Here is a 20,765-nt window from a genome sequence, read left to right as displayed (position 1 = left end):
TGATGTCAAACAGTGAGTTTCCCCAGGAGATTCCCAGCCCTATGTTGTGTCATGTGAGCTGTATTGGAAAAATGATCTTCAGCCAGCCTTTCCTTACCAATTTTTTTTTCTTTTAGAAGTAGTACTTTTTCTTCATGCAAATTAATTTTTCTAGACATAATTAATATGGTTATTAATATTTATATATACATGATGTCTGATATTGAGACACTTGTCAAAATCATTGAATCATAGAATAGTTTGGGTTGGAAGGGACAATTAATTTCATCTAGTTCCAAACTCCCTCCTATAGGCAGGGATACCTCCCACCAGATCAGGTTGCTCAAAGTCCCATCCAGTCTGGCCTTGAATGCTTCCAGGGAGAGGGCATCCACATTCTCTGTGGGCAACTTGTTCCAGTGTCTCATCACCCTCACAGTAAATAATTTCTTCCTGCTATCTAGTCTAAATCTACCCTCTTCCAATTTAAAACTACTTCCCCTCATCCTGTTGCTACCCATCCTTATTAAAAGTCCCTCCCCAGCTTTCCTGTAGACTCCCTTCAGGTGCAGGAAAGACACTATAAGGTCTTCTTGGGGCCTTCTCTTCTCAAGGCTGAAGACCCCTCTCTCAGCCTGTCCTTGTAGTAGGGGAGGTGCTCCAGCCCTCTGATCAGCTTTGTAGCACTCCTTTGGACCTGCTCCAACAGGTCGATGTCCTTATGTTTGGGGATCCAGAACTGGACGCAGTATTCCAAGTGGATTTCACGAGAATAGAGTAGAAGGGCAGAATCACCTCCCTCAACCTGCTGGTTACATTTCTCTTGGTGGAAAATGTTATTTTGAGGGTGATTTGAGTTAAAAGAAAAATTCTAGCTTGTTTATGATTCAGGGATAGAAAAATTTGTCATAATCTTAAAGTAGTACAAATTTATATGTGTATGTATATAGAACTTGAAACATTATTTCGATAGGTTGTATAAAACAGTAAACTACACAAAAATGTTGAAGTATCTTGCCATTTTACGATTAAAGCGGCAATTAAAATTTGTCTTGGCTGTTGTTAGTCTTCATCTTCATACTCATTTCAGAATCTTGTAAGGATGTAAATAATAATACAAATGGCAAGAGAGCTTGAAAAAATTATTGAAAAGAATCTGATAGTGAAATGACAGCTGACAAAATACTATACTTTTCATTTAACAGCTTTTTAAATGGTATTGTCTTTGATATGGTCCTACTCACTATTTTACATTGTGTTTCTCTGTTGGCTTCTGGGGTGGTGCATGGTAACAGTTGAGTCATGGCCTGAACCACTGATTGGGTGACTAGGGAATGGACCCAGTCAGCCCTGGGAGCACAGGTGAAGGCAATTCACCTGTGTGACCGGAAGGGGTGGAGCCTGGCTGCACCCTTAAACCCTACTTAAGGGCTGACTGGCACTGGGGAAGGATCTCTGGTTGGAGAGTTATCCTTCTGGATTTTTCTTCCTTTGTTGCTATAATCACAATGATATTGTATGTAATACTGTATTTGTTCACTTTTTTTTGCAGGCCAACCTTTACAAATCAACACCTGTGGTAGCAGAGAGTCAGATGGTATGTATTCCACAAATCTTTGATGCTGGCTTTCAAAATCTGTACAAGATGAAATCTGAAATAATTATTATTTACTTAATCCTTTGAAGGAAGTTACAGGCAATATCTTTCCACAAAGTGGCATTGCATCTTATATAACTGCACTGTTTTTTTCTGTATCAAGCACATACCTGTTTTAAGGACCTGTAAATTCTACCATTATTTGCAAATCCATGGACTAAATGACAAAGTTGAGAGTCCTAGTGAGTCATGACATGTACCACAACTATAGGATCTACTACTCTTCATTGGTCAGGAAAAAAAAAACAAGTAGGTGAGAATTTCCCCATTCCATTTTACCTAAGGCCATCCTTGGGACTTCCTGAATCAATTTCTTCTGTTTACTAGGCTTTGACAAGTTCTTCTCTTATGATTTTTTTCCAATTACTTTTAAAATTTTGTTATATCTAGGTCTCTGCAACATTCTGTAGCATCAAGATTTACTTTTTAATTATGCCTTATGTGAAATGGTACTTCATGTATTTGTTTTAAAGCTAGTGCTTGATCTCAGCTGCTGTACTGAAATGGAAAATAATTATTCTTTTATGATTTTCTAGGTATTAACCACAGCACTCTTTCAGTCATTTTTTCTCTGTACTGAAAACTCAAAGTGGCTTAACCAGTCTTTGAGATGTACAGATGTTCATCTGGATAATCCTGTCCTTCTTGTTATCTTTTTCAGGCTTTTCTTTTTAAGACTGGGAGAGTAAAACCATAAGCCACTCTTGTCTAGCTCTGAATACTACATTTCCTGTTCACACAAAGATGTGATAACGTTCTTTACTGTTATTTCTATTCATTTCTTAATGATTCCTTGTAGTTTATGCAGTTCTTACCTGTACAGAGTAGTGAGACAATGTTTGCTTAGAAATGTATACAATAAATACAAGAGATATTTTCTGAGTAGTGAGGGCTAGTTTCTGAGTTAACTAGTTAGTTCATCACTGCATGTGTAAATTTAGGACGTATTTTTTTTTTTTTTTAGGGCGTTTATTTTCTCTCCTACGAATGTATCAGTGTTGAATTCAATTAGGTCTCTCCTGTCTTTTTGTCACTGAATCACTCAGTATCATAGCATTTATCTGCACTTCTTTGCACAGAATTTTTCTTTTTATAACTCTAAATGATTCAATATTACTAGTAAACATTGTCACCTTTCTAGCCACTCTCTTGTGTCTGATCTATAATTATAGTTCAAAACCCACATTCCAGAACACATCTCTGAGGATATCCGTTTGTCACTTCATTCCGCTATAAAATTTAAACCTTTATTCTGACTGTTGCTTCCTATCCTTCAAAGTGGCCCATAGGATATGTTCTCTTTTACTTCTCAGTAGTTTTGTTTCCTAAGTGGCCCTTGGTGAAAGACATTCCTCAAAGCCTTTCAAAATCCAGGTGGAGCATCTCCGTACCTCCACTGAACTTTATGTTCTGTGATGGACCTTCATAGATGATGCAGGATAAGTGATTTTGGGGTGCATTCTGAACCCATAATCTTGAGTCTTTGCTCTGTATAATTTGACACTGGAGCCACAACCATAGGATGGCAGCTCGTCACTACAAAACAGTTATGATGTTTTATTACCACTTTTCAGTGCTGTTGTAGGATGGCCAACACCTTCCTTGGCAATACTCAGCTTTAACTTGCTTCTCACTGAGGATGATTTTAACACCCCCTACCAAAGGAAGAGTTCAAGCTTTTACTTGTGGAGTGACGATTTTGTATAGCTTGGTAGGTAGCTAATAAAGCATTTCAAATTCTGGTTACTGGCTGATGTCTGCCACTCTTTCAATAGAGTCATACATAAACATATGACTCACTCAGCACTTGAGTGCACAATGTCTTTTAGAAAATGCTTCCTTAAAAGCAATTATATAGTGTGCTTTTGGAAGAGGTTTTCTGCCTAAGGAGCATAGCTTTTGCTTGATGATTTCAGGTACATTTTTTCCTGGTATTTTTAATTGCGTAGTTATATGGTGCACAGAGGAGTGTTGGAAGGCCACGTGTCCTTTGCCTACCGAATAATGACTTGATATAACTGTTTCCATTTATATACTTACATATTTTTGTTTGTTTTTGTGTGGAAGCCTAGAAGTCTTTCATTTTTTCAGACTCTTCTTGGAAGTCTTGGAGAGGGCAAATATTAAGTGAATCCTACAAAGAAATAATCTTTAGCTATGGATTATAAGTTCACTAAATAACACTATATCTTTCACAAAGTTAAGGTTCTTAAACATTTCTTACTATGTTCTTAATGCATTGCAACAGTCATTACTTTGCCTTAAAAAAAAAAAATAGTGACCTCATGGCTTATTTTATTTTCAGTTGAATTTCATCTTTCACATTTGATGATGATGCTTGTGGAAAGGAGCGAGGTGACATAGCACAAAGCTAAGGGAAGCTGCCTAGGCTTTAGTGTTTCCAGACATTTTGTGCTCTTTCCTACCTCTGCCTCCTCCCACTCAGCCCCTAGTATGGCTCTGCAGATTCTTTCCTAGGGCAGGGGCCCAAACAGAAGACCATCCACCTCGCACAGCCGTTCTCTTGCCATGTTCTTGCTGGAAGACAGCAGATATTATTGCAAGGAAATCCATAGCTTAGTTTGCATGGTACATCCAGCAGTTTCAGCTCCCTTATTTTGAGCTTAATTTTCTAACACTATTCAAAACACTTCAGTTGTATGAGCTTTACATTTTCTGCTACACTTAGAGATTCACTTTTGATGATGGGTTGATGCTGATGTACTTTCATATGACTGTAGCAAGGAGCCACCTTTCCTCCAGGCCTTTGTGGGCTGTTCTTTTTTTTTTTTTCCAGAAGCTTGCTGTGTGGCACTAGTGAGCATAAAGTGCCAAACACCCACCTAGCAAAGAAAAATGTTTCCATCCAGATGGTAAGGCAAGAAACCCACTGCCTCCTCAAGCAATGGGACAGGAATTTATGCCTGGGATGGTTAATAATGAATAAGGTCACTTTTTGTCCTCCTCCCTTTGTCTAAAGATCTGGGATGTGATACGTAGAAGCTCATGCTTAATTATGACTAAATTATTCTAGAGATGCTTTTTTTTCCCCAAATGTACTGCCTAGGTGTATTGACCTTGACAATAGGCAGCATGGTGTTACTAACTGCACACAGCTAATTTCATAATAAATCTAATAGTCAGTTGAGCTGCTGCTTTGTATTTTTTATACACTGCTGGATGCTGAGGATGGAAGGTGTAACAGTGCCTATGTTTCAGTCCCATCTGGGCAAGGCAAGCAGCCCATCTGGACTGCAGCCACAGTGGGAGCTCAGCAGCAGTTCTGTTTTTATCTACATCAGTAGTGCCAGCCCTCGTTTTCCATGGTGTAGTCATAAGAAGAATCTAATTGAGTTACTTGGAAGTTTAAATTAAGTTACAGAGCCCCACAGTACTTCAGTATTTACATATCCCAGAGAGAATGCATGCATTTTTATCTCCCCTCTCTTTTTTCCCTTACTGAAGAAGTTGTCTATTTTAAAATTATCCTCTTGCCCCTGTTTAGAGTTTATGCCACAATCCATACGTCAGACTCTAAGAATTCTGCAACTTAGAGATATATTAAATTTACAAGTAAATTGTCAATTGTTTTAGTTAGCTAAAAGTTAACCAAGATTTTTTTCTTGACTAAATAATCTGATTTGTCTGAAATGAAATGTGTCAGCCATCCATACTGATTAAATTCCCTTATCTTGTGTTTTTCTAAGTGAATTTTTAAAGATACTGTGAAAATGCAGTGTAAAATCACTGGTATTTGTTTCCTGAAATAATTTCTTCTAAAATGTTGCTACCTGTGTGTATGTTAACCACATCACTCATTGCTTTTCCTTGTTTTGCAGTTACTTTTTTGTGAAGCCCAGAATAGCAATTGCAATTGGAAAACAGGAGTGTGGCTGTGCATAAAGTGTGACTTGATGAACTTATCAAGATGCAGCTAGCAAAAACTAGAGACAATAGTTTGATGGCCCAGCATTTATTTTTATGGTAGCAACAAAACAGATGTCAGTGATGAGCTTGTGTACTTAAAGCAGCTCCTGCTACTTTTGTCTGTAGACTGTATTAAAAGTAGGTGAGGTAGCATGAAGCCTATATTAGTCTGGTGAAATGTGTTATTTATATGAATACATATATATTTAAATGTAGTTACCGGAGCCTCAATGGAATTGACTTATCTAACAAATATTCCACAAATTATAAAGCATTTTATTTCCATCCCTTTGTCAAGACAAAACCTGGTGTCATTCGTCCTGTGCTAGTGAAAGGGAAGAGTGCACAGCAAAAGGAGGAGCTCTATCAACCCAACCCTTTTAAAAAGTACCTAGAAGAGATCAGTGATGGAGATATTGAGCAGGTGAGTATCTCTCACTCTGAGGGACTTTGTAGTCTTAGTTATTTTCTATAAACCTGATGGGGTAGACTTAGATCTTCATTTTTATTGTGGTCTCTTGTTTTGGTAAAGTGAATTGTAAAGAAAGTGCACAGCAAGTGATTCAATGAAGGGTGCTCAGCTCCTGGAGGAGCATCTTTAGGCTGGAAGGAAGCATCTAGACTTTCTTCAGGGATATCTTTTTGACAGCCTGGAAAACCATCTGTTGAGGAAGTAGCCTTTTAATGATGTTCATAGGAAACACCACATAAAATGAAGAGGAAATTCTGTTCTGGGCTGTGAAGCAAGTGTCTGGATCAGATCTGTAAGAAAGTGCTTACTCCATCTGGGGTCCAGATCTGAGCAATCTCCAAAGCGAGATGAGAACAAGGACTGAACAAGATTCTCTCTTTTCTTCCCAAGGAAGACTATGAAGGAGACCAAATGAGATTTCCATGTAATTCTCTAGTATGCAGGTCTACGTTCAGGTCCCTCAGTAGCTTGAGGGAATCACTCTTCTACTGCACATGGTGAAGGGGCACAAATGAGTAGCCCATGGGGAAGCAGAAATGCTTCCTTCTCCCACAGACCATAAGATCACTTTGCAAAAAAAACATCTTGAGCTTCCCTAGCTTCTATGAGGCATTACAGATATCAGAGTAAACACTGATAAGTAGTTCTGTTGGCCTTTTCTTGCGCATTCATGTTTGTGTGCGTTATTATGAATTAAACCTTAACAGAAAGACATATTCAGATGTTTGTGTAGGAGTTAATAATAACCTCTCCAATATGCTCTGAATTTTCCATCTGGAAAATAGCAAAATGAAGCCAATAGTTCTCTCACCAGACATGATATGAATAAAATACCATACTACTGAATTTCTCATTTCTGTTCCTTTCCAGTTATCTTAGAGAGATTTTTAGCAATGACAATCCTCTCTTCTTTCAATTTATTACTGAAATTTTTAAAGGTTTTCATTTCTGTTCTTTCTACTCTGACATTTCTGAATTGTACTGCAGCAATATAAACAGGGGAAATCAATCTGATCTGTAGAATCGATAGATTCTAACAATATATACTAGTGGTACTAGAAGTCTTCTTGTCCTTCAGATTTCTACAGAATGTCAAGTATCTCTGAAGTATAAAAGTATATTTTTAACTACAGGTTGTGTTTGCAGACAGAATAAGTTTTCAGTGAGAGATAAAACACTCACATCTATTCTTCATTTGTATTAATAGCATTTGTGGTGACTTTGTGATTAAAAAGTCATTTTTTCTTGTTACTCTTCAGATATTAAGTTATGAAAGTAGCAAGATTTTAAATATTAAAAATAGTATTAAAAACTTTTTTTAAAACATAACATTGCAGCCACTTATTTTGACTCCAAGCATACAAATATCTTACATATATATATATCTATCACACTTACATATCAAGACTCCAAACTGCCTAAAGGGCAGAACTGATGTTGTCAGAGAAGACATAAAATGAAGTCTCTCTGGACAGAACAAGCTCTCTGACAGTTCACTACCCTTTAGAGAGACAAATCTGTTCTTCCAGCTCTCTCTGCTTCTGACAGAAAGTCTTCATTTTTGCATCCCTCCCCTTGACCAGTCTGTATATTTCAGAGCTAAATCAACTTTGTAACATGGCAGTAAATTAACACAGCAGAAAACATCAACTCAAACCAAAGAGTGTTTTCTGCTGGCATAGTGAGGTGATTGATTAATTTTTTTGATTATTTATAAGAAAAGATCTTTCCAAGGTCAGGAAGGACAAGAGAGAACTGGAAACAAGGCCACACCTTTTGGGAGCAAGAAGTGATCAGTTTGGCTCCTCCACGTCATGGATCCTTACCCGCTCACTGTTCACTTTTAGGGGATGGGCACTTCTACTTGTTTTCTGACATTTGAAGGTAACTGTGGAGTCAAACCAACTTGCGTTCATTTTGGTAAATTCTTTTTGGACACCAGTTACCCTGGCATGGTTGACCTTACTTGAAAGCAGACTTACAAAATCCTAAGTCCGCAACTTCTCAGAGTTACTGTACATATTTGTGGAAATTGGTATTATCTGCCATTTTTGGTATTATGTGACATTTTGTAAATTTCAAGTTTCTAAGTGTGCATGATATAAATTAGATATGGAAACATATTACTGAAGCACTGAGAGTGTAATAAATGCATGAATATATGTGGTTGTTATAACAAAAGCCAAACATTATCTTATGTAAATATACGTACATATTTCAATAATGAACTAGTGTACTTTCTAAATGGAAAAATTAATTTCATTACGAAAGTTTTGCTTCCTTTATTTAAAAGAATTGATATGTTTTAAAGTACAGATAAGTATTCTTCTCCTATTCTATTTCCCAGATTAGGATAAGAATAAGTACGTTTACATGCTGGTGTATTTGTTTTTTTTTTTTTTTTTTTTTGAGATCTCTACTGAGACATCTGTTATGAAAAAGATACTGCTTAGGTCTTGATTCAGATGGACACACTGGCTTAACAAAAACTCATTTGGTCTGTGTGAGGAAAAAGTATACAATTCTAGTGGTGTTTTAATATAATAATAATAATAATAATAATAATAATAGCCAAATGTGGGGAAAACTCTGAAGTGCTGAACGTCACAGGACATGGTCATGATTTCAGCTCTTGTCTGTCAGAGTAAGTTTATGGTACTGATATAAGATTTTTATTTATTTATTTATTTTTTTTTTTTGAGAGGAGGAGAAATTTGGTGCCACAAACAAACTGTTCACAGTCTTCCAGTATCTCTAAAGCTCTGCTGGGTGATTTTTAGTATCTATAAAAGGGCTGCAACACTGTCTGTAGAACTGGGCTCAGAGAACAGCATAAACAATGCAGTATTCATCTCCAACTGTAGGTTTGTTAGCTTATGAGGATATGTAGCAATGTGTACTTGTAGCACAGAAGGTCAACTCCATCCCTTACTGCATCAAAAGTAGTGCAGCCAGTGGGGTGATGGAGGTAATTAAAACCTCCAACTTAGAAGTTGGAGTTTTTTTGCTGGAGTACCAGAGCTGTTCCACTTGTACTTGAGTAAGGGCTTAGTGAGTACTTATTTCCAAGGGCAAAACTCCTTATCCCATCTCTCATTTCTTTTCTTTTTCCTTTTTTTTTTTCTTTTGAGATTTTTTCCAGTCATGCTACAAGCTTCACCTTTTAATATTTCTATTCTTCCTTTCTGTACGCATTTTCTTTCCTTTTTCTTTCAAATACCATTAATGACAGCAGGGTTCCATATGGCATCATCTTTGTTAACTTCTTGCTCCTGATTTTTCTTAGACCTCTGCAGTACTTCCCCTCCCTACTTGACCTGCCAATGTGACCTTGAGAACTGGTAGCCATGTGGGTGGCATTGGGTTTGAGACATAATGAAGCAGACAGCTATAAGTGCTGACCTTCCCTGTAAGTGCTTTACCTCCCTATGCTGAACACAGTTTTTTTTTTTTTGCATGACAGAGTAGCTTGTTTGTTTTTTACTTCATTGATAAGTCTTGCCATGTGGAAAAAGACATCTCACTTTTAACAAAATACTTTATCTGACAGCTGTTTTCATGCTGATGGTCCATAGCAGTATATATTTATTTTCATTATTAATCTTTATTTCTCTTTGCTCTACATATGTTTAATTAAATAGTGCAAATTGAGAAAACTATACTCACACTCACACTTTTTTTCAGGCCATGCATTAGCTTCTGCTGGAACTAATTTCAGACCTTGTCACAAATTTTCTAAGTACTGAATTCAAAGGCACAGCATGGGAAGGAGTTTCTCATCAACACTCAGCCAGCCAAATTCAGGATGAATTGTGTCAAAGCCTTGAGGCCGTGGCAGCATGACACTGGTGCCAAAAGCTGGATTTGCTTCTCTGAATCTATCCCAAGTCTTTTGAAAGTCAATTATTTTAAAGGTTATTATCTGTTTTGCATACAGAAAGCACATAAATATTGTTTTCTTTTTACTGTAGCTATCGCTGACTTTGGATAACTCTCAGAACTTCAATGTGTGAGCACCTACTTCGTGTTAACACTTGAATTTCTGAAAAGGCTTATTAGAAATTTGACAAAATGCCTGAAGTGTTCCAGATAGAATATAGGTAGTACAGGCTTTGTTTTGCATATTTTGTATTTTGTGTTTTAATCCCAATCTAAAACTTCAGAAAATTGCCCCATACTATTGTCATTATATTGTAGCACAGGATCCTTTTTGGCTCTCCTTTTTATCCCTTTAGCTGAACTGAAGAGAGTGACAAGCACAACAGGGACATCTATGGCGAGTTTGTGTGTATACATTTATGTCTAAGTATTTGCAAGGACATGCTGATAAAACTGCTTAGTATAGAGCTATTGTATTAGCATGAAGATGTGTTATTTCTCCAAGTTAATCATGGAACCTTATGAACTGTAACCAAGATCTTTTTTTCTCATCCTCTCATCTAAATTTATTTACTTTTTCTTTTTTCTTTTTGTTTTTTTTTCTTTTTTTTTTCCTTTTAGAAGACTTCTCTCTTAAACCCTCTGCATCCAACTGAACTGCTCTCTCCAGATAAATCCCCTTTGCATCCTCCTTTCACCTCCCTTACTGACTGTCTAAATCCCCGACCTTTCAGCCACTTGCCCTCTATCACACATGATGTTCATGAGAATCCTTATAGGCATTACAGTCTCAACACTTTGTACAATAAGTTGAGCATCAATTATGGTGTGATTCAAGAGTAGCATCAGGCTTTTATCCATATTAAAACTTGGCAGAATCCTGCTGCATCACTAGTGCTGGCACATGACCCGAGAAATAATCTCAGATGAATGTTTTCATGTCCTCTGCTTTTCCTTCCTTCAGTGAACTTCTATTGGAGCTTGCTTCCTTCATACTAGCCAGAACTAGGCAGGGGACTGAGGGAAGGGAGATTAACATGACAGAAAGACAAGCTTTTCACAGTAGCTTTTTCTGTCATTCCGACCAACAGTTGTCTCTTGCCAATGCAATAGGAATCATATCCTTACTGACATTTCCATTCATATGGACATATTCCAGTCTTTGCAATAGCTGTGAAGGTGTTAGACAAAATCTCAGTAGCCTAATGCATGTTGGGAGCAGGTCTCGCTGGTGAGATTTATAAGATCAAAAATCAGACCCCATGTCTTAACTGAGTTCTCTCTAGAAAGCAGCTGTAACTAGATCTTTACAATGCCTCAAGAAAGCCCCAGTTTGGTATTAGAAAAGCTTCAGTTATGTAAGCCCCAAGAAGACATGCTGTTTGAACCCGTCAGCTGCATCCTTCTATATCCTCTTCACAGAATCATAGGCTGATAGAATAGTTTGGGTTGGAAGAGACCTTTAAGATCATCCTGCATGCATGCAGTAGGCAGGGACACCTCCCTCTAGACCAGGTGGCTCAAAGCCCCACCCAGCTTGGCCTTGAACACCTTCAGGTAGGAGGCATCCACAACCTCTCTGGGCATTTGACAGCAAATTCTCAACCATCAATACTGGGAGAGAAAATTTCACTCTGAAATGTACGGTCTGTTTCATTTGCGGTGCCTGATCTTAAAACAGTGATATTAAGTACTGTTTCTTTGGGCTACATCATGGTTTCCTCATTAGGGGAAGCACCAGAGTTAAATTCACACAGCCAGTTTTAGGCCACTGGGAGCTAAGACTGCTAGGGAGAGAAGTAGCACCTCCGCAGATACTGGCCAGTAGTTACACTCTGAAGGAAATGCCTGAAGATGCCTTTCTCTCCCCCCAATTGTAAACAGAATTAAAGTTCATAGGCAACATTGACAGAGTCTTGATTTACTTCCTACTGCCCTGTGGAGTTTATAAATTGGGGTGAACACAAAATAACAAAATAACAACTACAATAATGAAAACAACAAAAAAAGCAAAACAGTCTTCCATTTTGTCTTTTAGGCATTCTGAGCAAAATTGACTTTTTCACATTTGCTAGGTTGGGTTTAGTTTCCTGATTTAATTTTTGCTAAGTGGGGCTGACATGTTTATTTGGGCAGTAATGATTTTATGATCAAGTTTTTTTCAGCAAGTTCCTGGTTCACTGCAGGGCATTCACATGAACAAACAAGCAACATATGATAAAATGACTGAATCCATTATCTGTAATGAAAATAGGTGTTTTCTAGTGACAGTGAACATTGCAAGAAACTTAGATTTGTATAGGAAGACAAGTTAGAGAGTTCACTGAAAATAATTAAGATAGTGTAAATGTTTTTGTTAATATCAACTTAGTCATTTTTATCACTGATACTCTCGCTGTATAATTGCTTAGACATAGAAAATTTGTGCAGTTCCTCTGATTTCTCATACCACTTGCATCCAAAGCTCTTCTCTTGAATGCAGAGGTCATAGGATAACCCAAGCATTTGTGTTCTATCCATATGGGCAAGTCTGTGAGACCTCTGAATCTTTTAGTTTTGTCTCTACTAACTTTTGTTATTCCAAGCAAACGTTGTGAACTTTTCAAAATGATGAATACAATCTCTTTGATGCCAACAGGTTCTTCCTATACAGTGTAAGCACAAGAGCCATGCCATCTATTTGACTTTTTTCATTTTATATTTACTTCCTAAATTCTCTCCCATACTCAGATCCTCTCTGCAGTATTAGCAGAAGTACATAATAGGGTTCTTCGTATAGCTGTAAAAAACTCCTATTTTATATATATATATATCTACACACACATACACACATAGAATCCACTGAAAGTAATGCCTCTGATTTGTTTCCATGGAAACTACAACAGATACAAAGAGCATTATAACACTATTTGATAAAGCAAATTCTCAGCTACAACATAGTATTTTTTTTCAACATAGTTACAGCTATTGGCTATGCATTCTCACCAGCAGTGAGTAAGAGACTGCGTGCTGCTCTCATAAAGATCTGCATTAGCAGAGGTTGCTGTTGCCACTGGAACACACAACCAACCACTTCACTGTGCTCACATCCAGTGTTTGGTCTCCATAAAAGTTCAGCAAGTGAATGTTCATAGCTGCCATTTTTTTCAACATAAAGGAATTCAGTTCCATGCCTTCACACGCACTTCCATGTCAAACATTATTTGTCAGACTGCCCATCTGCTGCCATCTGTCACACACAAGTAAAATGAAATATTTTTGGGAAGGTTCAACTTTTACTGCCAAGTTGTGAACATCCTCCTCTGACATTATTGGCAAACACATAACAAAGTGGGAGGTATTAATTTTGGGGCAGCCTCTGTGTGTGTTTAATATATATATATATATATATATATATATATGCAAGTTCTTATTTTCATATTAAACTTGGTCTTTCTTTAAATCTGCAGCCTTAAATGGTTGAGCAGCAGCATCCATAGCCCAGAAATCACTGAAGAGTGTTATATTCTATCAAAGAAAACCTCGGATGACCTTTTAATTTTCCTTGAATTGCTCTCATAGCAGTAGCATTTTAATTGGTTATGTCATCAAGGGAGATCACTGGGAGATCTGTGTTTTAGATGAAGCCTTAGTACTGGCCTGCTGTGAAGATTCACTCAAAAACAGTCTGGATATTTGTGCTTCTGATTGAATTCCCATTATCATTCATTTTGTTGTGTAAGCAAAATGGGATCTAGACTTTTGTCAAGAATGCATAAAATGATGACAGTTGCATTCTTCTATGGGCTACTCTTAATTTACTTTTTTAATTTAATTTACTAGTAGTTACTCCTGTCTTCCAATCCCTTAAGATATACAAAAATAAATATGTAAAAATTGATCTTCTGAAACAGCACTGGGGAGAATGAGAAGAATTTTTGAGAAGACTATCCCTCTTGGGAATTCTCTGGAGAACTGTCACTATAAATTAACATTGAATGTTTCCTAAAAGTTGATAGTTAATATTGCTAGACCTATTATGTAAGCAATATAAATATTTAGAAAATTTATTTCTATTCTTTACTAAACAGGGACTGTCATTTCCTTGGGTTTCCCCTTACTACTCATCACTCTTAGGGATAAGGGATGTGCGCCTTGACTTACTTGCTGCCTCTTCAGCCATTCAGAAAACATCAATAAAAAAAGAAACAATAAAGAAAGATAGTGTCCAGATGTATACATGAACATAACTAAAGTTTCAACCCAATGAACTGTCCAAGAGACTACTAAGCGTGAAGTTGTGTTTCCAAGTATTTGTTGTAGTTTACTTCATTTTCCACTAGAGGGCAAAGCTCATTGCCATTTATTCTTTATATCATTTAAAATATGTTATAAAAATACTTTTGACGATGGATAGAGCATATTGGTGAATGGAGTTGCTAATTTTCACCTGCAGTTTTAACCTCAAAATCACCCTATGCAAGAATTTGCTCGGAAATGAGGTGTTAGGAAAGAAAACATACACACCATCAACAAAACAAACACAAAACCAGTATCATCATATTTCTGCTTCTTATATTAGAAAAGCTAAGGGTGGTGAGCTCCTAAATTAAATTTAATTTCTTTCTTTCTTTTTTTTTTTTTTTTTTTTTTTTTTGTCTCAGAGCATAAACAAATGGCTGCCTATCTGAAATGCTTCACTGAAAGGATACTGTGCTGTAGGCGTCTTAGACCCAGAACTAGGCTATTCTTGTTTGAAGACCCACCAGCTACCTAAATCTTCATAGCTGATGGAATTTCACAAATAAAACTGATACAGACCTGAAAGGATTTCTACACTCCTTGTTCTTGACAAGACACACTTCTGAGATGGTTGTTACTAGGCAAACGGTTACAATGGGCAGTAGATGACCATGTCTTTTTCTTTTTAGTCAGCAGACCAGTTAAAGCAAACAGGATCCTGCTTCAGTTTCTTCTGAAATAAAATAATTGAATGAGTTAAGCTTCTCGTATTAGAAAAGCCCATTTTTTCACTGAAATAACTCTGAATGGTGGACTAGATTGCAACTATTGTTGTGACAGAGTGTCTGAAGTAACACTTAACCCTGTGATTGATTCCAAAGCTTGATTCTGAGGGGAATCCCCCCAGTTTTTATCTGATGACTGTGTAGGGTGGAAGAGCTCAGCTGCCAGCACAAGCCCTGTGGTACTCCCTGGTGATTCTGAGAGTATCCTTCTCCTGAGGGAGGAAATAGCCTCTGCCACTTGTATTGCACTCCTGTTTAAGAGGTGGTCTTCAGGGATGTATGTCCACTGCATATACCCTAGTGTGCCAAGGGAGCCTGATTTTCTCTCATCCTGAGACATCTTGGTATAATCTAGGCATCTTCTGCAGTGGAGAGCTGCAAGAAATCAGGACAGCCTGATAAAAGCGCACTTTCATTTTACGGGTGTCAATTGCTTTGTTGATCCTCTTTCTCCCAGCTACAACTGAGTCATTTACTCTGTTACGGGAAAGGAGATTTCTTTTCTGTCCATCAGATCAGTCACAGAAGTTCAGAAGCATGTAGAGGCACAATTAATGTAAATATCTGTCAAGGCAGAGAGCACTATTTTTTGTGAAACGGGTATTCATTTTGAAAGTAGAAGGCAATGAACTGTCCAAGTGAAAAAGGCAGAGATGGAGTGGGGGTGCAACTACACAGCTGGGGCTGTCTATCAGTCCCACTTCACTTTCAAACTGCCTTTTCTGTTTTTGTCAGCATGGGCTGAGTACACAAATCAGGTTTGCCTCTCTGGAAATCTTCCTGTCAGTTAAATATATAGCAGCACTGTTTTGAAAATGGATTGGAGGGTCTGGATTTTTGAAAGAGGAGGCATTAAAAAATGACCATTTTCATACCTTATTAGGGATAGGAGAAGGTGTTACGGGACCAGTCTTTCAGAGGACAAATTTCTATTGGTGTCTGAGTTTAGACTCAAAACATTTTCGTTTGTTTTTCTGGACCTAAATAGAGTTCTTTTGAAATAACTAAATGTTGTCTTGTTGGAATCAGTTGCAGGTCTGAAGGCTCATAAGGAAGCAAAATATTTAAAGAGAATCTTTATTATTATTTTTTAAATGAGGTCAGTGGTGTTTACCTCACCATCCAATCTCCTCCTCACTGGAGTTTGATTAATAGCTGCATAGTGGGAATTGACATTCTGTGAATGCAGCAGCCTTTCGGGGTTGCCATGGAAAAGCTCTTTTCTCCCAGACATCATCCCAGATGCTTTTATTTCCAGAAGAGACTTTCCTTCTCTCTTTTGAACTTTGCTATTTAAATGCTGAATTTCTACATCTGTCCTTGTGTAGGTGTATTGTGGTTGATCATCTATCTGCTATCTGTGATCAGAACAATTGGTTTAGTATAGGAAAAAAAAAAAAGAGAGGAAAACAAGTCAGGTAATTAGTTTTGTGCTATAAATTGAATCTCCTAGCTGAGAACATATTAATGCTTAATAATGTTCTGTGTCCTCTGTATGTGTCCTCTATATAGTCCTTTTCTTTTTGTGTTGCTGTTGTTGTTGTTGTTGTTGCATTCTTTGGTCTTGGTGAGTTATTTTAATCCTACCATACTTAGGTGAAGTTTCTTGATAATGGCCACAGAAAATACACCTAGAGTTCTCTCTCAGCATATCTTCAAAGAAAAGCATTTATCTTAAAGCAATTCAGAAATATCTTAACTTGGCAATCAAATGCTTTCTTCAAAGCCATCAAATTATCAACAGAACAGGAAGGGAGCTCAGGCTCAATGAGAGACGCAGCAACATGCACTTAGCACAGGGATGTCTTAAGTCTTGCACTGCGTGGAAAGATCTCTGCTACCCACTTGTACAGAGACAGCTCTTCTGGAGGTAAAAAGAAATTGATTGCTGTGTCACTCCTTTTTGCCAGGACAGTTATGCAATTTTGAGAGCCATGCTGCCTTTATTTCCATTAGGAGAAGCTGCTAAAGGTAGAAGCCTGGCATTTTTTCTACCCATTTAGAAAACACACAGAGCATTGCTTTTTTGGACACAGTAGGATTAGACTCCTACGGGCCTTAAAGTCAAAACGTCCGTGGTGAATGCTGTGCCCAGAATTGCCCAGGTTTCCTCTTGGAACGCAATTAGAACTGTTTCTGGTGCCTTCTTCCTTCTCATTTATATGAGCTGGGATAGCCTAAAGCAGTCTTAAACACCAGGAAGTGCTTTAAAATGCTTTTCTTCATTCTTAGAAGTCTGTACATAATCTAAATTTTGAGTTTGGTTTTATGCCTGGCCTTCTAGGATGATTTTGCACAGTGGATTTCAGGTGGACATTTTTAACACATACAACAATATCAAATGTCACAGAAAATCTGACCCTAGCTAAGTAAACCCTTTCTGAGATATCTTTATCTTTGCCCTCTCTATCTTCAGTTTAACACATTCTAGAGCAACAACCAAAGGAAATGCAGAAGCTGAAACACTAGAACACTCCTAATATCTTCTTCTAATACCTCTATTGGTTTGTGAAGACGATTCTATGATATGCCCTATGGTGGTGGGTGCAAACTTGCCATAGCTTAGAGGCTCCTGGTACTGCTGCTGCTAGGAACTTAATCCATGGGCTGGATTTGGGCTGGATACAACTCCATTTCCAAGGGAATTTGAAACTGGAGAAAAAGGAAATGATAATTCTCTATTAGTAGCTGGGCAAATGGCAGCTGCAACTTAGGGCCATAACTTTTCTTGTAACATGGTAATAAACACAGAAGACAAAACTATAAAAACAAGCAAAAATGTGTGGAAAAATTTCAAACAAAATTTAATGAGCAGGTGACCTATGTGAAAAACAATGATAGAATGATAGAATCACAAACGTTGGAAAAGATCTCCAAGATCATCCAGTCCAATCATATACCTACTACCAATATTTCCCACTAAATTATGTCCCTTAGTACAACATCTAAACATTTCTTGAATACCTCCAGGGATTGTGACTCAACCACTTCCTGGGCAGCCTGTTCCAATGCCTAACCACTCTTTCTGAGAAGAAATTTTTCCTGACATCCAACCTGAATCTCCCCTGGTGCAACTCAAGGCCATTCCCTTGAATCCTAGTGCTAGTTATGCAGGAGAAGAGGCTGACTCTCGTCTTGTCATGAACTCCTTTCAGGTAGTTGTAGATCTGTGCTCCTCATAAGACTTGTGCTCCATACTCCTCACAGTTTTGTTGTCCTTCTCTGGACATGCTCCAGGGCCTCCATGTCCTTCTTGTAGTGAGAGGCCCACAGCTGAACACAGTACTCAAGGTGTGGCCTCGCCAGTACTGAGTACAGAGAGACAATCTCTTAATTGCTCCTGCTAGCAGCAAGTTCTGATACAAGCCAGGATGCTGCTGGCCCTGGCCACCTGAGCACACTGCTGGCTCATGTTCAGCCAAGCATCAACCAACATCCCCAGGTCTGTTTCTTCCACACCATCTTCCTGCTACCCTGCCCCAAGCCTGTAGCATTGCCTGGGGTTGTGGCCAAAGTAGCAACCGACATAATTGTATGCTTTTTATCAAAGTGAAAAAACAGTCAAAAAGCATAGGGATTGAAACACAGACCGAAGGATGAAAATTATAATGAATGGAAGCAACCTCAAAATACCCAGAGCTATAGAAAAAATGATATCTTTAAGACTGTAAATAACTCTTTTGAGTCATGAAGGGAAAGTAAGCATTGAAAGCTGATGAATCTTTGGAAACTAAATTTCAAAGGAAAAATTGAGACAGTTAGAAATCATTTAACTTTTATTGCCGGTATTGGTATAGTACAAGTTCTGTAATATAGCCTTAATTAACTCTGATTCCAGATATGTTAAAAAAGAAATTACAATACAGTTAGTTCTGTTGAAATTTCAAGAATGTGCTTACAGCATACATATTATTTACCTATGTTTCATAAATGTTATGATCTTCAAGGCATTACTGTGGAGTTTATTTTGGCAAAGTGTTTTGAACATTGATGAAGAGGTCATATAAACTGTAAATTATTGTACTTTTTCCGGTGTCATTGGTGGCTATCATCTTAGTAGTTAGACAGAATATTTATGCAAATTTTATTATATTAGTTGACAGTTATAGATATACTTACGAAGACTGATGATTCAGTTAAAATTGGGGTCATGGATTTAAAACAACTAAGGTCAAAACTGAGGTCAGTGCAACTTTGCTACTTCGAAAACTTACTCAGGAAATAATTCTTACTCAATCTTGCTTCTGATGTGGGAAGAAAATACAGGAGAGGGAAATCAGCTCTGAAAATTAAATTCATTTCATTTCATGCTTTTGCCTGAAATTTGAAAGAAATAAAGTTCTTGGGCAGTTTTGAGTCAATAAACAATGACTGCCTTCTTGGGGCACGGAAGCATGCACCTCTTCAAAGCAATGACTCAGTTTCTGTCAGTTCATAAATAGATCACAGTCAACATTCCAAGAAAATTTCATGCTCATGATGCTGAAAATTCTGAACCATTTTTTTTGCTTCCTGATACAGATGAAAATTTGCAAATGTTGAAATACTTCTAAAATCAAAATGCCTCAGTTGGGTTATGTGAACTAATCCAAAGCAGATAGTACTAATCTGTATCATTAGAAGACACTTTCTACCCTTCTGCCTCATTTCTTTTCTTGTATAAGTTTAGATTCTAGTGTCTTGGGTCTTCCATACAGGCTTCGTATCCTGCTTGGCCATCAGCTCCAGTCAAACACTTGAGTGAAATTACCCTACCAACAAAGTACAGAAATCAATTAACTCACATTCTTCCCATAGTTTCTATAAAGTGCACTGACAGTGAAATTACACTTCAATATTTTACAGAAATGATCAGAAAAGAAATACTCAGGTCAGAGAACACAATACTGTGGTTATGGACAAGATTTCATATCTTTGAACATTCTGTTTTTTATTTTCTAAGTGAGAATTGGAGTGCACGTGAGAAATAAAAGTGGATGTTCGTGTTTTGTTTTGTTTTTTTTCTTCTTTTTTTCATTTCAAAAAGCTTTACTTTTCTATTTTTCTGTTGCTAATATTTTTTCATTAAAAATAATTTTCAACTGATTCCCTCTTGGACTAGCCTTCCATGAGAAGTCAAAGAAGGCCTCAAAAAGGTTAGCCTAGGGAAACCTGAGTCTGTGTACATCTTCACCTGTACCCTATCCTTCACAAAACCTTGCAATTCCAGCAGTCTCCACCTATGCTAATAAAAATCCTTCCATTGCACCTTGCTTTGGTTCCAAAGCTCTATCCTGTGAGAACTTGTCAGGGAAGAGTGTCTGCATATGTCGTCCATCTTGTGCATGTACTAATTAGTATCTGGAGAGAGATTTAAAATCTTTGAGTTGAAAAAGCAAAGGAAAATTAATATATAGTAATGATGAAGTGAGCAAATATGCTTTATTGCATTCTCAGTTGAAGGCACTGTATAGGTCTTGCAACCACTATTTCTACTTCACATTTCTTCTCATACAGAGATGGCAGATGCAAAAAATAGGTTACTTAACCTATTTTTGAGGTTAAATAAATAACGTCAAAAACTCTCAAAAGCTGCGTTTTTGAGAGTGATTTTATAGTGTTATTTCAAGAAGACAATATATACCGTAATTACAAACTGTTTATTTCCATTACTTATTTTCTTTCTCTTTAGTTGAAGGTAGTCCTTTCTCTGTTGATGTGGGTGTTGTACCATTTCTTGGTACCCTAGTTTACATGCATTTCTATGCAGAAAAAGTGGTTATCTGTGAAAAAGTTTTATAAAAACAGTGTGTTTGTTATGCCTTTGTAAGCAAACATTTTTAGTCTTCAAACTAGTGAGAAATTA

General features: G+C 37.4%; 1 protein-coding gene across 10 annotated transcripts in view; it reads left to right on the top strand.

Moving 5' to 3' along the window:
- MLIP (muscular LMNA interacting protein) overlaps window positions 1–20,765 on the top strand; it is a 96,612-nt gene that overhangs the window by 64,187 nt on the left and 11,660 nt on the right. For 5 of the 10 annotated variants that reach the window (XM_085217896.1, XM_085217897.1, XM_085217903.1 and 2 more), the window contains exons 10-11: window positions 1,532–1,576; window positions 5,862–5,987. In XM_085217896.1, the coding sequence (XP_085074022.1) occupies window positions 1,532–1,576; window positions 5,862–5,987 (171 nt within the window). Of the gene's footprint in view, window positions 1–1,531; window positions 1,577–5,861; window positions 5,988–9,321; window positions 9,425–20,765 lie in introns of those variants that run through there. The other 5 variants (XM_085217902.1, XM_085217901.1, XM_085217900.1 and 2 more) reach the window with 2 other exon arrangements.

Source organism: Meleagris gallopavo, chromosome 2, assembly GCF_905368555.1.
Source record: "Meleagris gallopavo chromosome 2, MGAL_WU_HG_1.1, whole genome shotgun sequence".
NCBI lineage: Eukaryota > Metazoa > Chordata > Aves > Galliformes > Phasianidae > Meleagris > Meleagris gallopavo.
Note: the sequence above shows the minus strand (reverse complement) of the source record. Positions and strands in the feature narration are given on the sequence as shown.